This window comes from Salmo trutta, chromosome 36 (assembly GCF_901001165.1).
Source record: "Salmo trutta chromosome 36, fSalTru1.1, whole genome shotgun sequence".
Taxonomy (NCBI): Eukaryota; Metazoa; Chordata; class Actinopteri; order Salmoniformes; family Salmonidae; genus Salmo; species Salmo trutta.
Window position 1 is genome coordinate 9,352,867 of NC_042992.1, and position 15,483 is coordinate 9,368,349.

The window sequence follows — 15,483 nt, forward strand, 5'->3', positions numbered from 1 at the left end:
AATTTCTCTCCGTGATGTTTCATAGAGTTTGGGAATTACTTCGCTGCTGAAATGTGTGCGGGAGGGGACATTGTAACGTGACAAATTTTTTTTTTTAAATCATCAGGTGATGAAATCCCGAGTCAGAAACAACCGAAAAGGGCTGCATATCTTTGGCTATGAATACTCCCACTGCTTTCGTTTGTCGCAATTTGTTGCTGGAAGGCAGCAGCGAGAGGTTGTTGTTGAAGGCAGCAGCGAGAGGTTGTTGTGTTTTCGCTAACGAGTGGACTCTCCTTGCTCCAGCTCCACTTGCAAGGGATACGGCCGAGTGATGGCCACGTAAATGACATGTTAGAAGTGTTTCCACTGGAGTAGCTGACAGTGGCAAAGCAATGCTTGCAGATTGTACTGTGTTTGTTTACTGTCTTCTTACCCTCGTCACTGTATTGAACGCTGTTCCCACACAGCGGATTTCAAAGACGGTGGTGCTTCTTCAAATTTGCTTGTCTCTGCCTCGCTAGCGCTCGCCATTGTCACGTTGGAGCTGAGAGAATATTTATTTTTAGTTTCCCCGATCTTCATGTGACCCCTTTAGGGAGGTTTCCAACTGAGATGTCATTGCAAATCTTCCATTGGTTGTTTAAAGGGAGGGGGTAGTGGTCACTGTGGATGCCACATTTTGAGACATTGCTGTGGAGTAAAGTTTGTCAGCCCTCAGGAGCTCTCTAAAGGCCACAAGCTGCACGTCTGGTTCTGTGGATCTGAATGTACAACGTGTGTGTAATCTGCAGCGCAATAAGAACGTTTTGGAAATTCTAGGAAAATTATAGGCATACTGTAATTCCGCAGTTCATGTGTGTGTATTGAACCGTAGGGGGGCGTACAGAACGGTTCGATAGCATACTGTGTACCGTTGCATCCCTACTAGGCAGAGAGCTACACACCAAAGGCCTCCAACACAGGAAGGGCCTTGATACCAGGGTAAAACTGTCATGTATTGACCTGGTAGACCCCAGAGAACTGTTTAGGGGCCTACAATGACTTTAACTACATTACTGGTAGATAGTGCAACACACCACCGTGCTCAACTACAGCATTTAAACCAGTTTTCTAAACATTACGGATGCAAAACACTGCGGGTTCAGACGATATAGAAATGCACCGAGTAGTGCTGCTGAGATAACAATTCCCCATTCCACGTGACATGCAATCACACCTGATCTATACAATACATATCTATTTTGGACTTGACACTGGTCTGATATATCCCTATTTCAAGGGGGGAAAAAATGGAGCTGGACAGAAACTCTCACTTACCACCTTCAAAAGCCAGATGATAACTGTAGCTACTTTGCATGTAGCTAGCTAGAGAGCTAGAAAAAACATTGTTTAGGGGTTACAAAAGCACAGGAATACACAACATGCACAGCCCACACAACATACACAGCCCACACAACATGCAGAGCCCACACAACATGCAGAGCCCACACAACATGCACAGCCCACACAACATGCACAGCCCACACAACATGCACAGCCCACACAACATGCACAGCCCACACACTAGACCAGTAGTGAGAGTTCCAGTTGTAAGCCAGATAATGATGGAGGCAGAGAGACTAAACGTCATGCATTATCACCAAAATGTAGCTGGCCAACATATATATGGATGTCTACACAGCCCAGGGCAGAGTAGTAATAAGTAGCTAGCTAGCCAAGCATGTCATATCAGAACCATTGAATTAAATACGCAGCTAGCTAGCTAGCAATTAACTACTTAGCTCTCGAAAACCCTTCTCTGTTGGGTTTCAGCAGTTAGCCTCGCCCACGGGTTGGCTGCGTGTAAACTACAATTCCGATGAGGTGTTTTAGAAACATCCATAATTGTCACTAGAGAAACGGTTTTCCAAACATATGCCGATATGCAGTGTTTCTGCTGCAGTCATGTATTTAACTGTGGTGCTGCGACGTGTCAAAATCATTGTAGAAACCCCCAAAAAATATGAAACATGACAACAACAAAAAAAATCTATCGAGGCGCACTGTCAGATGTTAAAACAGTACTTTTCCTCTGCAAACAAAATGAGTAATGAATAAAACAAATCAGACAAGCAGACAACATTTACCTCATCTGCTGTGTTTTATGTGAGAAATATTCCTCTCGAGGCACATTGAAGTTACGATTGCCATAGCGAAGGAAACCTGCATTCTGACAGGCACAGCAATTCTTGCCATCGAGGAGGAAAAAGGCCATTGTTAAAAAAAATATATATATTTTTTTTATGGTTACCACTCAGCAATTCACAGTGAGTGCATATGAGAGAGTGGGTCTGTTCAGGGGCAGAACGACACATTTGTACCTTGTCAGCTTGGGGATTTGAACTTGCAACCAATGTTACTAGTCCAACGCTCTAACCACTAGTCTACGCTGCCGCCCCATCAGTTGGGCTACAGGTGATAATGCTTATTGCTAATAGCATACCTGATGATATGAGCCATACATAGTCTATATGCATAGTCCGAAATGTAAAAATTATTTAAACAAATAACTGTACCAATTTGTTATAGGGCTCATTTCTGGAGGTGGATATCATATTTTAGATGGTGTCAGCATCATTTTATTTTCATTCAATTTGGAGTAGAAAGACACCAGAAGTGAGATTCTCAGTCCTTCTACATAACCCCCCCACCCCCTATGACTTTTGCCTCCCACTGCTGCACATTTTTCCAGAGGAATCACTGCTGATATGACAATCTTTCAACAACAAAAAATATTTACACTTACTGTAGCAGTTTTGCACAGATCCATACTCTGCGTGTGCCTCCAGTTGATGAACTACACTTCCTCCCCAGTTATGCTTACAGAGATGTTCAGAGCACGCTAGACAGCTAATTAACACAGGTGGCCGCCTCTGTCTTCCGTTGTGGGAACACTAACCCTACCCCTATAAAAAAAAGTGTGTGTAATTTAACCTGATGTTAAAGATCAGTTCCTAAGTTTCCAAAACCGTACAGCAAGAGATACGTTTTAATGTTCAGAACGAGTGTCAGGATTCCCCCGGACTATAGTCCAGTAGGGTTAAAGGTAGTTTGTGATGTGGTCAGTGATACACTTTGCTTCTTGAAAGTCCAATATCTTCAAAACTTGACTGCTGACATGCAAAACATTTCGGGACTGTATCAACAGTGGACTAACGAAGAAAAAACATCCCTAAATATAGTTTGAGTGGAGTTCCCCTTTAACTAGTTAACTAGCAGGTGAAGATATATATTGCCAGGAAGCAAATAGGGCAACAGACATCGATTCTCACCTGAGCTAAAGATATTCTCTTAGCAACGTCGTTACAACTCATGTGATCGCATAACGTTGGTTATTTAACCTAGCCAACAAGCTAATTCCAGCACAGTGTTGTCACTAAGGATAACTTCAGCTCATCGTATTAGCTGTCTAATTCTGGACTGACAAACACCGAGTTAGCAAAGAGGCTTTTTTCAAAACAGACAAGCCTGTCTGTGCTTGTCTTCCTGTTTACCTGTGATCCGATGCTAAACGGTTAGCTAGCTATGTAGCTATCTAGCTGTCACTGCCCAGCGCAGAAAACAAACCTATAGACACGCCTTTGAGCGAGTATAAACTTACCTCTGCAAACATAGTTTACAATGTTGTGAGTGTCGAGGTTTGTGCTAATCCCGCCACATTGCACGAGGCGTAACGATATGGTTTAAAAACGGTTGTATCGCCAGTCTCCGTAGTCTCTTCGGAGAGACGCCATGTTGCAGCTTCATACGTCTCAGCACCCCGTTTCTCGACGTCGCTCTCTGATTGGTTGTTTTTTTTGTTTTTTTCATGACGCAACCAACACACCAGTGAGTGGCAATGTGGTTTAATTCTACAATCTATTACTTTTTCAACTGCAACTCAGGCAAAAACTTTCTCTGAAAACACATAGTCGACATTTATGATGTTTTATTAAATGTGCAACGTTATCTTCGATTATTGCTACTGTTGTGCAGCCTGCCCTACAAAGTTATTGCTGTGATGGACTGCTGGTGTTGGACCAGGTCTCTCTTGAAATTTTGATTTTATCTGAGAAAAACCTGTATAAATAAAGGTTAAATACAAATAAAATACACAAGAACTATCAAATGCACGATTGACCAGTGGTTGACAACTTACCATCTAACACACACACACACACACACACACACACACACACACACACACACACACACACACACACAGAGAGAGAGAGACAGAGAGACACAAGACATCAAAAAAACACAATTCAACATCCCAATTAGGATCTTCAGTTATAGAACCCATTGACGTTTATGGTTGTGAGGCATGGGGTCCGCTCACCAACCAAGAATTCACAAAACGGGACAAACACCCAATTCCGCACAACCTTCCTCGTGTACAACATAAAACATCAAAGAATGCATGCAGAGCAGAATTAGGATGATACCCACTAATTATCAAAATCCAGAAAATAGCAGTTAACTTCTACAACAAGAAAAGGGGAACCAGTGAAGCACAAACACCATTGTAAATACAATCCATATTTATGTTTATTTGTTTTCCCTTTTGTACCTCAACTATTTGCACATTGTTACAACACTGTACATACTATAACATTTGGAATGTCTTCATTCTTTTGAAACTTGTGTGAGGGTAATGTTTACTGTTAATTTATGATTGTTTATTTCACTTTTGTTTATTATCTATTTCACTTGCTTCAGCAATGTAAACATATGTTTCCCATGTCAATAAACCCCTTTGAATTGACATTGAATTAAGAGAGAGAGAGAGCCTCCAGATTAGACCGGGCCCAGTCTATTACCCCACACCAGACCACCAACTCTACCAGACCAGAGAGACAGCCCCCTGGCCCAGACCTGGCCCCCCTCCATGGGGCCCAACAACAGGACCAGCGCAGCTGTGCGGAGGCCCTCAGAGGACAGGAGAATTCTATAGGATTGAGTGAGATAAAACATCTCCTCCAGTACATCCAGTACATGAGACGGCCACACCTGCCTATACCTACACCCCAGGCTCTTTCTCACACACACCTCACACTCACACACACGCACACGCACACGTGCGCACCTGGGGCGGCAGGTAGCCTAGTGGTTAGAGTGTTGTACTAGTAACTGAAAGGTTGCAAGATCAAATCCCCGAGCTGACAAGGTAAAAATCTGTCGTTCTGGCTGTCATTGACAATAAGAATTTGTTCTTAACTGACCTGCCTAGTTAAATAAAGGTCAAATAAAATAAATAACACACACACACACAAAATCAAATCATATTTGTCACATGTGCTGAATACAACAGGTGTAGACCTTACAGTGAAACGCTTACTTACAAGCCCTTAACCAACAATGCAATTCAAGAAATAGAGTTAATAAAATATTTACTAAATAAACTAAAGTTAAAAAAAAAATCGAATCAATCAAAAAGTAGCAAAATACATTTATATAACAATAACGAGGCTTTATACAGGGTGTTACGGTACAGAGTCAATGTGGAGGCTCTATACAGGGTGTTACGGTACAGAGTCAATGTGGAGGCTATATACAGGGTGTTACGGTACAGAGTCAACGTGGAGGCTATATACAGGGGGTACCAGTACTGAGTCAATGTGGAGGCTATATACAGGGGGTACTGGTACTGAGTCAATGTGGAGGCTATATACAGGGGGTACCGGTACAGAGTCAATGTGGAGGCTATATACAGGGGGTACCGGTACAGAGTCAATGTGGAGGCTATATACAGGGGATACCGGTACCGAGTCAATATGGAAGCTATATACAGGGGGTACTGGTACCGTGTCAATGTGGAGGCTATATACATGGGGTACCGGTACCGTGTCAATGTGTGGGGCTACAGGTTAGTCGAGGTAATTTGCAAAGTGACTATGCATAGATAATAAACAGCGAGTAGAAGCAGTGTCAAAACAAAAGGGGGGGGTCAATATAAATAGTCGAGGTCTCCATTTGATTAGCTGTTCAGCAGTCTTATGGCTTGGAGGTAGAAGCTGTTAAGGAGCCTTTTGGTCCTAGACTTGGCACTCCGGTACTGCTTGCCGTGCGATAGTAGAGAGGACAGTCTATGACTTGGGTGACTGGAGTCTCTGACAATTTTTTGTCACACATAACTATTGCACTAAACGTGAGCAAAAGCGAAGGAATATTTGCTGTTATCCATTGTTCTTAACAACTTAGCAGTTAATAGTTACTGCATTTTTATACAGTGTTATTCTCTCTTCTTGCAACATGAAATCACTATCAGTTAACATGTGGAACATTCAGGGCCTAAACTCATCAACCTTTGGACTGAAGAGTTTAGCACTGGAGTTCAACAAAAATCTTAAAGATGTTGATGTCATCATTCTGCAGGAGACATGGTATAAGGCAGACACTCACTGTCCCACAGGCTACAAAGGTAATCATGCCATCAAAGAAACACAGCTCTGTCAATAGAAGCAGAGACTCTGGAGGATTGATCATTTGATACAAATCCGAACTACAAAATCGAATTGATCCCCTCAAAATTGGTAAATATCGTATTTGGTTGAACCTGAAAAAATAACTTTTAATGACAAAGCGAAAACAGGTTTTTAAAGATTTTAGCAAAATTTTATAAAAAGAAAAATCAGAAATAACTTACTTGCATACAGTACCAGTCAAAGTTTGGACAAATCATTCCATGGTTTTTCTTTATTATACTATTTTCTACATTGTAGAATAATAATAGTGAATACCTAAATTCAATTGATTGGACATGATTTAAGGCACACAGCTGTCTATATAAAGTCCCACAGTTGAAAGTGCATGTCAGAGAAAAAACCAAACCATGAGGTCGAAGGAATTGTCCGTAGAGCTCAGAGACAGGATTGTGTCGAGGCAGAAATCTGGGGAAGGGTACCGAAAAAAATTCTGCAACATTGAAAGTCCCCAAGAACACAGTGGACTCCATTACTCTTAAATGGAAGAAGCTTGGAACCATCAAGACTCTTCCTAGACCTGGCGGAGAAGGGCCTTGGTCAGGGTGGTGACCAAGAACCCGATGGTCACTCTGACAGAGCTCCAGAGTTCCTCTGTCGAGATGGGAGAACCTTCCAGAAGGACAACCATCTCTGCAGCACTCCACCAATCAGGCCTTTATGGTAGAGTGGCCTGACGGAAGCCACTCCTCAGTAAAAGGTACATAACAGCCCTCTTGGAGTTTGCCAGAAGGCACCTAAAGGACTCAGACCATGAGAAATAAGATTCTCTAGTCTGATGAAACCAATATGGAACTCTTTGGCCTGAATGCCAAGTGTCACATCTGGAGGAAACCTGGCACCATCCCTACGGTGAAGTATGGCGGTGGCAGCATCATGCTGTGGGGATGTTTTTCAGCGGCAGGGACTAGGAGACTAGACAGGATCAAGGAAAAGATGAACGGAGCAAAGTACAGAGAGATCTTTGAAGCAAACCTGCTCCAGAGCCATCAGGACCTCAGACTGGAGCGAAGGTTCACCTTTCAACAGGACAACGACCCTAAGCACACAGCCAAGACAATGCAGGAGTGGCTTCGGGACACGTCTCTGAATATCCTTGAGTGTCCCAGCCAGAGCTCAGACTTGAACTCGATCTAACATCTCCCCATCCAACCTGACAGAGCTTGAGAAGATCTGCAGAGAAGAATTTGAGAAACTCCCCAAATACAGGTGTGCCAAGCTTGTAGCTTCATACCCAATAAGACTCGAGGCTGTAATCTGCCAAAGGTGCCTCAGCAAAGTACTGAGTAAAGGGTCTGAAAACTTATGTACATGTGATATTTATGCCCGCCGACGAACCATCGAACAGGCAAAGCATCAATACAGGACTAAGATCGAATCATACTACACCGGCTCCGACGATCGTCGGATGTGGCAAGGCTTAAAAACTATTACAGACTACAAAGGGAAGCACAGCTGCGAGCTTCCCAGTGACACAAGCCTAGCAGACGAGCTAAATAACTTCTATGCTCGCTTCGTGGCAAGTAACACTGAAACATGCATGAGAACATCAACTGTTCTGGATGACTGTTTGATCATGCTCTCCGCAGCCGATGTGGGTAAGGCCAACTGGCAAGTGTCTTCACTGACATTTTCAACCTCTCCCTGTCTGAGTCTGTAATAACAACATGTTTCAAGCAGACCACCATAGTCCCTGTGCCCAAGAACACTAAGGTAACCTGCCTAAATGACTACCGACATGTAGCACTCACATCTGTAGCCATGAAGTGCTTTGAAAGGCTGGTCATGGCTCACATCAACACCATTATCCCAGAAACCCTAGACCCAGTCCAATTTGCATACCGCACCAATAGAGCCACAGATGATGCAATCTCTATTGCACTCCACACTGCGCTTTCTCACCTGGACAAAAGGAACAGCTATGTGAGAATGCTGTTCATTGACTACAGCTCAGCGTTCAACACCATAGTACCCACAAAGTTCATCACTAAGCTAAGGACCCTGGGACTAAACACCTACCTCTGCAACTGGATCCTGGACTTCCTGACGGGCCGCCCCCAGGTGGTAAGGGTAGGTAACAACACATCCGCCACGCTGATCTTCAATACAGGGGCCCCTCAGGGGTGCGTGCTTAGTCCCCTCCTGTACTCCCTGTTAACTCATGATTGCATGGCCAGGCACCATCATTAAGTTTGCTGATGACACAACAGTGGTAGGCCTGATCACCGACAAAGATGAGACAGCCTATAGGGAGGAGGTCAGAGACCTGACCGTGTGGTCAACAACCTCTCCCTCAACGTGATCAAGACAAAGGAGATGATTGTGGACTATAGGAAAAGGCGGACTGAGTATGCTCCCATTGTCATCAATGGGGCTGCACTGGAGCAGATTGAGAGCTTTAAGTTCCTTTGTGTCCACATCACCAAAAAACTAACATGGTCCAATCACACCAAGACAGTCGTGAAGAGGGGACGACAAAACCTATTCCCCCTCAGGAGACTGAAAAGATTTGTCATGGGTCCTCAGATCCTCAAAAGGTTTTAAAGCTGCACCATCGAGAGCATCCTGACGGGTTGCATCACTGCCTGGTATGGCAACTGCTCAGCCTATGACCACAAGGTACTACAGAGGGTAGTGCGTACGGCCCAGTACTTCACCGGGGCCAAGCTTCCTGCCATCCAGGACCTCTATACCAGGCAGTGTCAGAAGTGAATGGCCAAAGACTCCAGCCACCCTAGTCATAGACTGTTCTTTCTGCTACCGCATGGCAAGCGGTAACGGAGCACCAAGTCTAGGTCCAAGAGGCTTCTGAACAGCTTCTACCCCCAAGCCATAAGACTCCTGAACAGCTAATCAAATGGCTACCCAGACTATTTGCATTGCCCCCCCCCCGACCCCCCCCTCTATGACGCTGTTACTCTCTGATGTTATTATCTATGCATAGTCACTTTAGTAACTCTACCTACATGTACATATTACCTCAATTACCTCGACATCGGTGCTCCCGCACAGTGACTCTGTACCGGTACCCCCCTGTATTGTTATTGTTATTTAGTGCTGCTCTTTAATTATTTTTTACTCTTGGTGGTTAAGGGCTTGTAAGTTAGCATTACACTGTAAAGTCTACACCTGTTGTATTGTGCATGTGACAAATTGAAATTTGATTTGATTTCAGTTTATAATATTTTTTTTTAACTGTTTTTGCTTTGTCATTATGGGGTATTGTGTGTAGATCGATGAGGGGAAAAATCGATTTAATCCATTTTAGAATAAGGCTTTAACGTAACAAAATGTGGAAAAAGTCCACTTGCTGTATTCTTCCAGAACACACTGTATATTCTCCCTTCAGAATCCCCATATTACTCAGAGGAGATATTTTCCACCCTTGAGGAAGAGACGTGCCATTTCCAGACCCAGGGAAATGTGCTCATCTGCAGGGACACAAATGCGCGCACGGGAACACTACCTGATCTAACAAGCACACGAGGGGACAGCTTTATTACAGGCCATACTGTTTCTAACTATCTTAATCTCCCCCATAGAAACAACAGCGACAGCACCATCAACAAAACCGGAAAGGATCTGTTACGGCTCTGTCGAAGTCTGGGTCTGTACTTTGTCAATGGTAGGTTACAGGGACTCTTTGGGGAGATTCACCTACTGCTCACCTCTAGGCCACAGTACAGTAGACTATATGATCACAGACATGGACCCTTTCTCTCTCAGCTCATTCACTGTCAAGGCAGACATGGAAACAACAACACATTCACAGCCCAGTAAGCTGTACAACATGAGGGGACTATTTTCTTTGCTCAGCTCCTGGTATTGCAGGGCTTGGTAATGATATGAGAAGGGGTCAATGTATTTTAGATGTTTCCAAAACTGAATTGCCATTTTTTTTGTTTTTATTATTAGTGGATATTGGCCTAATTCTGCCCAGCATGCATTGTTTGTAGTTTTCCTCTAGACAAGTAGGAACCTCAACCAGCTGGTCCTGGGACTGAGTTCATAAACCTGTTCTACTAACACACTGAAGCCTCAGGACCCTCATCCAGCTGACCCTCATCCAGCTGACCCTGCAGCTGACCCTCATCCAGCTGACCCTCATCCAGCTGACTGAGTTCACAAACCTGTTCTACTAACACACTGGAGCCTCAGGACCAGACCATCCAATCAATCAGATCAAAACTAATTACAACACAGTCAAAACAAAACTACATTACTTATAGGGAAACAAGCACAAGCACAAGCACAAAGCAAAATGCAGTGCTACCTGGCCCTAAATCGACAGTCCACCATGGCAAACTATTAGACCATGGTTACTGATCAAAACCTTAGAAAAACCTTGACAAAGTACAGGCTCAGTGAGCACAGCCTTAACATTGAGAAGGGTAGACACAGGAAAACCTGGCTCCCTGTAGAGGAAAGGCTGTGCAACCACTGCACAACAGCAGAACCTGAGACAGAAAATATAAAACAATCAGAGTGCCGTTTCCCCAAATTTGAAACCCTTATTCAAGGTTTCATAGACCTCTCTGAGGACAGGCTACCCATCCTGTTGGGGGAGGACACGGAGAGCTGTGGGTTGGCAGCGCACTACATTGCTGCCTGCCATAAGATGAGGGACAGTGTCTGACAGACCAATCAACCTGCACATGTCCTCTATGCCATTGTTATTGTTATTGTCCATTGTATGGTTATTTTGACCCTTAATTATTGTTGTTATTGATTGTCCTGTTGACAATCTTGATTATTATTATTGTTATTATGTTAATATTTTAAAGTAATACCTTAATTCCAAAGTACACTTTGGAAATATGTACCTACATTATTACATCATGGCAATAAAGCAATTTGAATTGAAAAAAATTCATAAAGAGAGAGAGTCACATGATTGACCAATGACTGAACATTAACCACCTAGATTCATTATGCAGGGACCCACTGACAACCTGGCTATACCTTACACTCTGTATGCTGGCATGAGGGAGAGAGAGAGAGACAGATAGAGAGAGACAGATAGAGATGGTATGCAGGGAGGGAGAGAGAGTGAGAGACAGATAGAGAGAGAGAGAAAGATAGAGATGGTATGCAGGGAGGGAGAGAGAGTGAGAGACAGATAGAGAGAGACAGATAGAGATGGTATGCAGGGAGGGAGAGAGAGTGAGAGACAGATAGAGAGAGAGAAAGATAGAGATGGTATGCAGGGAGGGAGAGAGAGTGAGAGACAGATAGAGAGAGACAGATAGAGATGGTATGCAGGGAGGGAGAGAGAGTGAGAGACAGATAGAGAGAGAGAAAGATAGAGATGGTATGCAGGGAGGGAGAGAGAGTGAGAGACAGATAGAGAGAGAGAGAGAGAGAGAAAGATAGAGATGGTATGCAGGGAGGGAGAGAGAGTGAGAGACAGATAGAGAGAGAAAGATAGAGATGGTATGCAGGGAGGGAGAGAGAGTGAGAGACAGATAGAGAGAGAAAGATAGAGATGGTATGCAGGGAGGGAGAGAGAGTGAGAGACAGATAGAGAGAGACAGATAGAGATGGTATGCAGGGAGGGAGAGAGAGTGAGAGACAGATAGAGAGAGAAAGATAGAGATGGTATGCAGGGAGGGAGGGAAGGAAGAAAGAAAGAAGGGATGTGAGAGAACTGGAGACAGAAGTAGATAGAGAAAGAGTGAAAGGAGAGCCTGGAAAGAGGAGCGAGTTACAGAGATAATAGAGCAGAGGATGCCTACCTCTCTCCAGATGGGCAGTGCCCCAGCAGGGTCACACAGCAGACAGGGGTAGAGATTAATATAGTCCCAGGCTCTGCTGCCAGCTCCAGGGAGGAAGGCCACACTCACCAGGTCACCCATACTTTCACTGCAAAGGTCCCAAATGTTCCCTCATATTAACCGTGTGTGTGTGTGTGTGTGTGTGTGTGTGTGTGTGTGTGTGTGTGTGTGTGTGTGTGTGTGTGTGTGTGTGTGTGTGTGTGTGTCTAACCTGATAGGACGGGTGATGAGTAGAGGTGACAGAGGAGAGGAATGCTGCAGAGTGTCTTTTGAATGGCTAAAGACTGACTAGTTATTCAATCGCTCTCTCTCTCTCTCTCACACACACACACACATACACACACACATACACACACACACACACACACACACACACACACACACACACACACACACACACACACACACACACACACACACACACACACACACACACACACACACACACACACACACACACACACACACACCTGCTGCTCACACTGCATCATGAGATTCAGTAAACTTTGCACCTCTGTTTTATGGCTGTTGGTTACGAGAAAGAGGAAACAGTGGTTGATCTAACATATGTTTAGTTATTTACTCAGTTAGGATACAATCTGTCTTTTATCTTTACTCAAATATGATATATTAGACACTAGGAAGTGGCCCTGGCTCACCCCCGCATAGGAATACCACAAACCTTTATGGATCATTTAGGGAACTTCTGCAACCTCAGGACAACCTCAGGACAATGTTAGGACAACCTCAGGACAATGTTAGGACAACCTCAGGACAACCTCAGAACAACCTCAGGACAACCTCAGGACAATGTTAGGACAACCTCAGTACAATGTTAGGACAACCTCAATACAATGTTAGGACAACCTCAGTACAATGTTAGGACAACCTCAATACAATGTTAGGACAACCTCAGTACAATGTTAGGACAACCTCAGTACAATGTTAGGACAACCTCAGTACAATGTTAGGACAACCTCAGTACAATGTTAGGACAACCTCAGGACAATGTTAGGACAACCTCAGGACAACCTCAGGACAATGTTAGGACAACCTCAGGACAATGTTAGGACAACCTCAGGACAATGTTAGGGCAACCTCAGGACAATGTTAGGACAACCTCAGGACAATGTTAGGACAACCTCAGGACAATGTTAGGACAACCTCAGGACAACCTCAGGACAATGTTAGGACAACCTCAGGACAATCTCAGGACAATGTTAGGACAATGTTAGGACAACCTCAGGACAATGTTAGGACAACCTCCGGACAATGTTAGGACAACCTCAGGACAATGTTAGGACAACCTCAGGACAATGTTAGGACAACCTCAGGACAATGTTAGGACAACCTAGATAACATATTGAATTTCGCCTTTACTACTATAGCCCATAGAAACCCATTGAATAACACATTCAAAAATGGCAAAAAATACAGTCAAAAAATAAATAATATAGAATAAGGTTTCGAAGGGTCTGTCCTAAGAAATCTCAGGAAATATATATTAATTTTTTTGACACATATTTAACACAAAACTAAACTCAGCAAAAAAAGAAACGTCCCTTTTTCAGGACCCTGTCTTTCAAAGATAATTTGCAAAAATCCAAATAACTTCACAGATCTTCATTGTAAAGGGTTTAAACACTGTTTCCCATGCTTGTTCAATGAACCATAAACAATTAATGAACATGCACCTGTGGAAGGGTCGTTAAAACACTAACAGCTTACAGATGGTAGGCAATTAAGGTCACAGTTATGAAAACTTAGGACACTAAAGAGGCCTTTCTACTGACTCTGAAAAACACCAAAAGAAAGATGCCCAGAGTCCCTGCTCATCTGCATGAATGTGCCTTAGGCATGCTGCAAGGAGGCATGAGGACTGCAGATGTGGCAAGGGCAATAAATTGCAATGTCCGTAGTGTGAGACGCCTAAGACAGCACTACAGGGAGACAGGACGGACAGCTGATCGTCCTCTCAGTGGCAGACCACGTGTAACAACACCTGCACAGGATCGGTACATCTGAACATCACACCTGCGGGACAGGTACAGGATGGCAACAACAACTGCCCGAGTTACACCAGGAACGCACAATCCCTCCATCAGTGCTCAGATTGTCCGCAATAGGCTGAGAGAGGCTGGACTGAGGGCTTGTAGGCCTGTTGTAAGGCAGGTCCTCACCAGACATCACCGGCAACAACATCACCTATGGGCACAAACCCACCGTCGCTGGACCAGACAGGACTGGCAAAAAGTGCTCTTCACTGACGAGTCGAGGTTTGGTCTCACCAGGGGTGATGGTCGGATTTGCGTTTATCGTCAAAGGAATGAGCGTTACACCGAGGCCTGTACTCTGGAGCGGGATCGATTTGGAGGTGGAGGGTCCGTCATGGTCTGGGGCGGTGTGTCACAGCATCATCGGACTGAGCTTGTTGTCATTGCAGGCAATCTCAACGCTGTGCGTTACAGGGAAGACATCCTCCTCCCTCATGTGGTACCCTTCCTGAAGGCTCATCCTGACATGACCCTCCAGCATGACAATGCCACCAGCCATACTGCTCGTTCTGTGCGTGATTTCCTGCAAGACAGGAATGTCAGTGTTCTGCCATGGCCAGCGAAGAGCCCGGATCTCAATCCCATTGAGCACGTCTGGGACCTGTTGGATCGGAGGGTGAGGGCTGGGGCCATTCCCCCCAGAAATGTCCGGGAACTTGCAGGTGCCTTGATGGAAGAGTGGGGTAACATCTCACAGCAAGAACTGGCAAATCTGGTGCAGTCCATGAGGAGGAGATGCACTGCAGAACTTAATACAGCTGGTGGACACACCAGATACTGACTGTTACTTTTGATTTTTGATTTTGACCCCCCCCTTTGTTTAGAGACACATTATTCCATTTCTGTTAGTCACATGTCTGTGGGAACTTGTTCAGTTTATGTCTCAGTTGTTGAATCTTGTTATGTTCATACAAATATGTGCACATATAAGTTTGCTGAAAATAAAACGCAGTTGACAGTGAGAGGAGTATCTTTTTTTATTGAGTTTATCCCCATTAATTTGTATGGGTTACCTTCAAACGAGTCACGTGGGGCTTATGGGGATCATAGAGCAAAACGGAAAACACCATCATGTTCATGGTAGTCTTCCCCTACAGACGTTTTTGTGAGAATACCGATTTTCGCGATGTCTCTTGGTCTGACAAACACTTCCACCGCAGATGAAGAAGG

The 15,483-nt window shown here is 44.3% G+C and overlaps 1 protein-coding gene across 4 annotated transcripts in view; it reads right to left on the reverse strand.

The window, feature by feature from the left end:
- The window catches only part of LOC115175362 (sorting nexin-13), a 63,127-nt gene extending 50,605 nt beyond the window's left edge, over window positions 1-12,522 (reverse strand). The window contains exons 1-2 of one of the 4 annotated variants that reach the window (XM_029734580.1): window positions 12,471-12,522; window positions 12,221-12,347 (exon numbers count right to left, since the gene is read on the reverse strand). In XM_029734580.1, the coding sequence (XP_029590440.1) occupies window positions 12,221-12,340 (120 nt within the window). In that variant the 5' untranslated portion in view covers window positions 12,341-12,347; window positions 12,471-12,522. Of the gene's footprint in view, window positions 1-3,622; window positions 3,778-12,220; window positions 12,348-12,470 lie in introns of those variants that run through there. The other 3 variants (XM_029734582.1, XM_029734581.1, XM_029734584.1) reach the window with 3 other exon arrangements.
- Window positions 12,523-15,483: the final 2,961 nt, after the last annotated feature.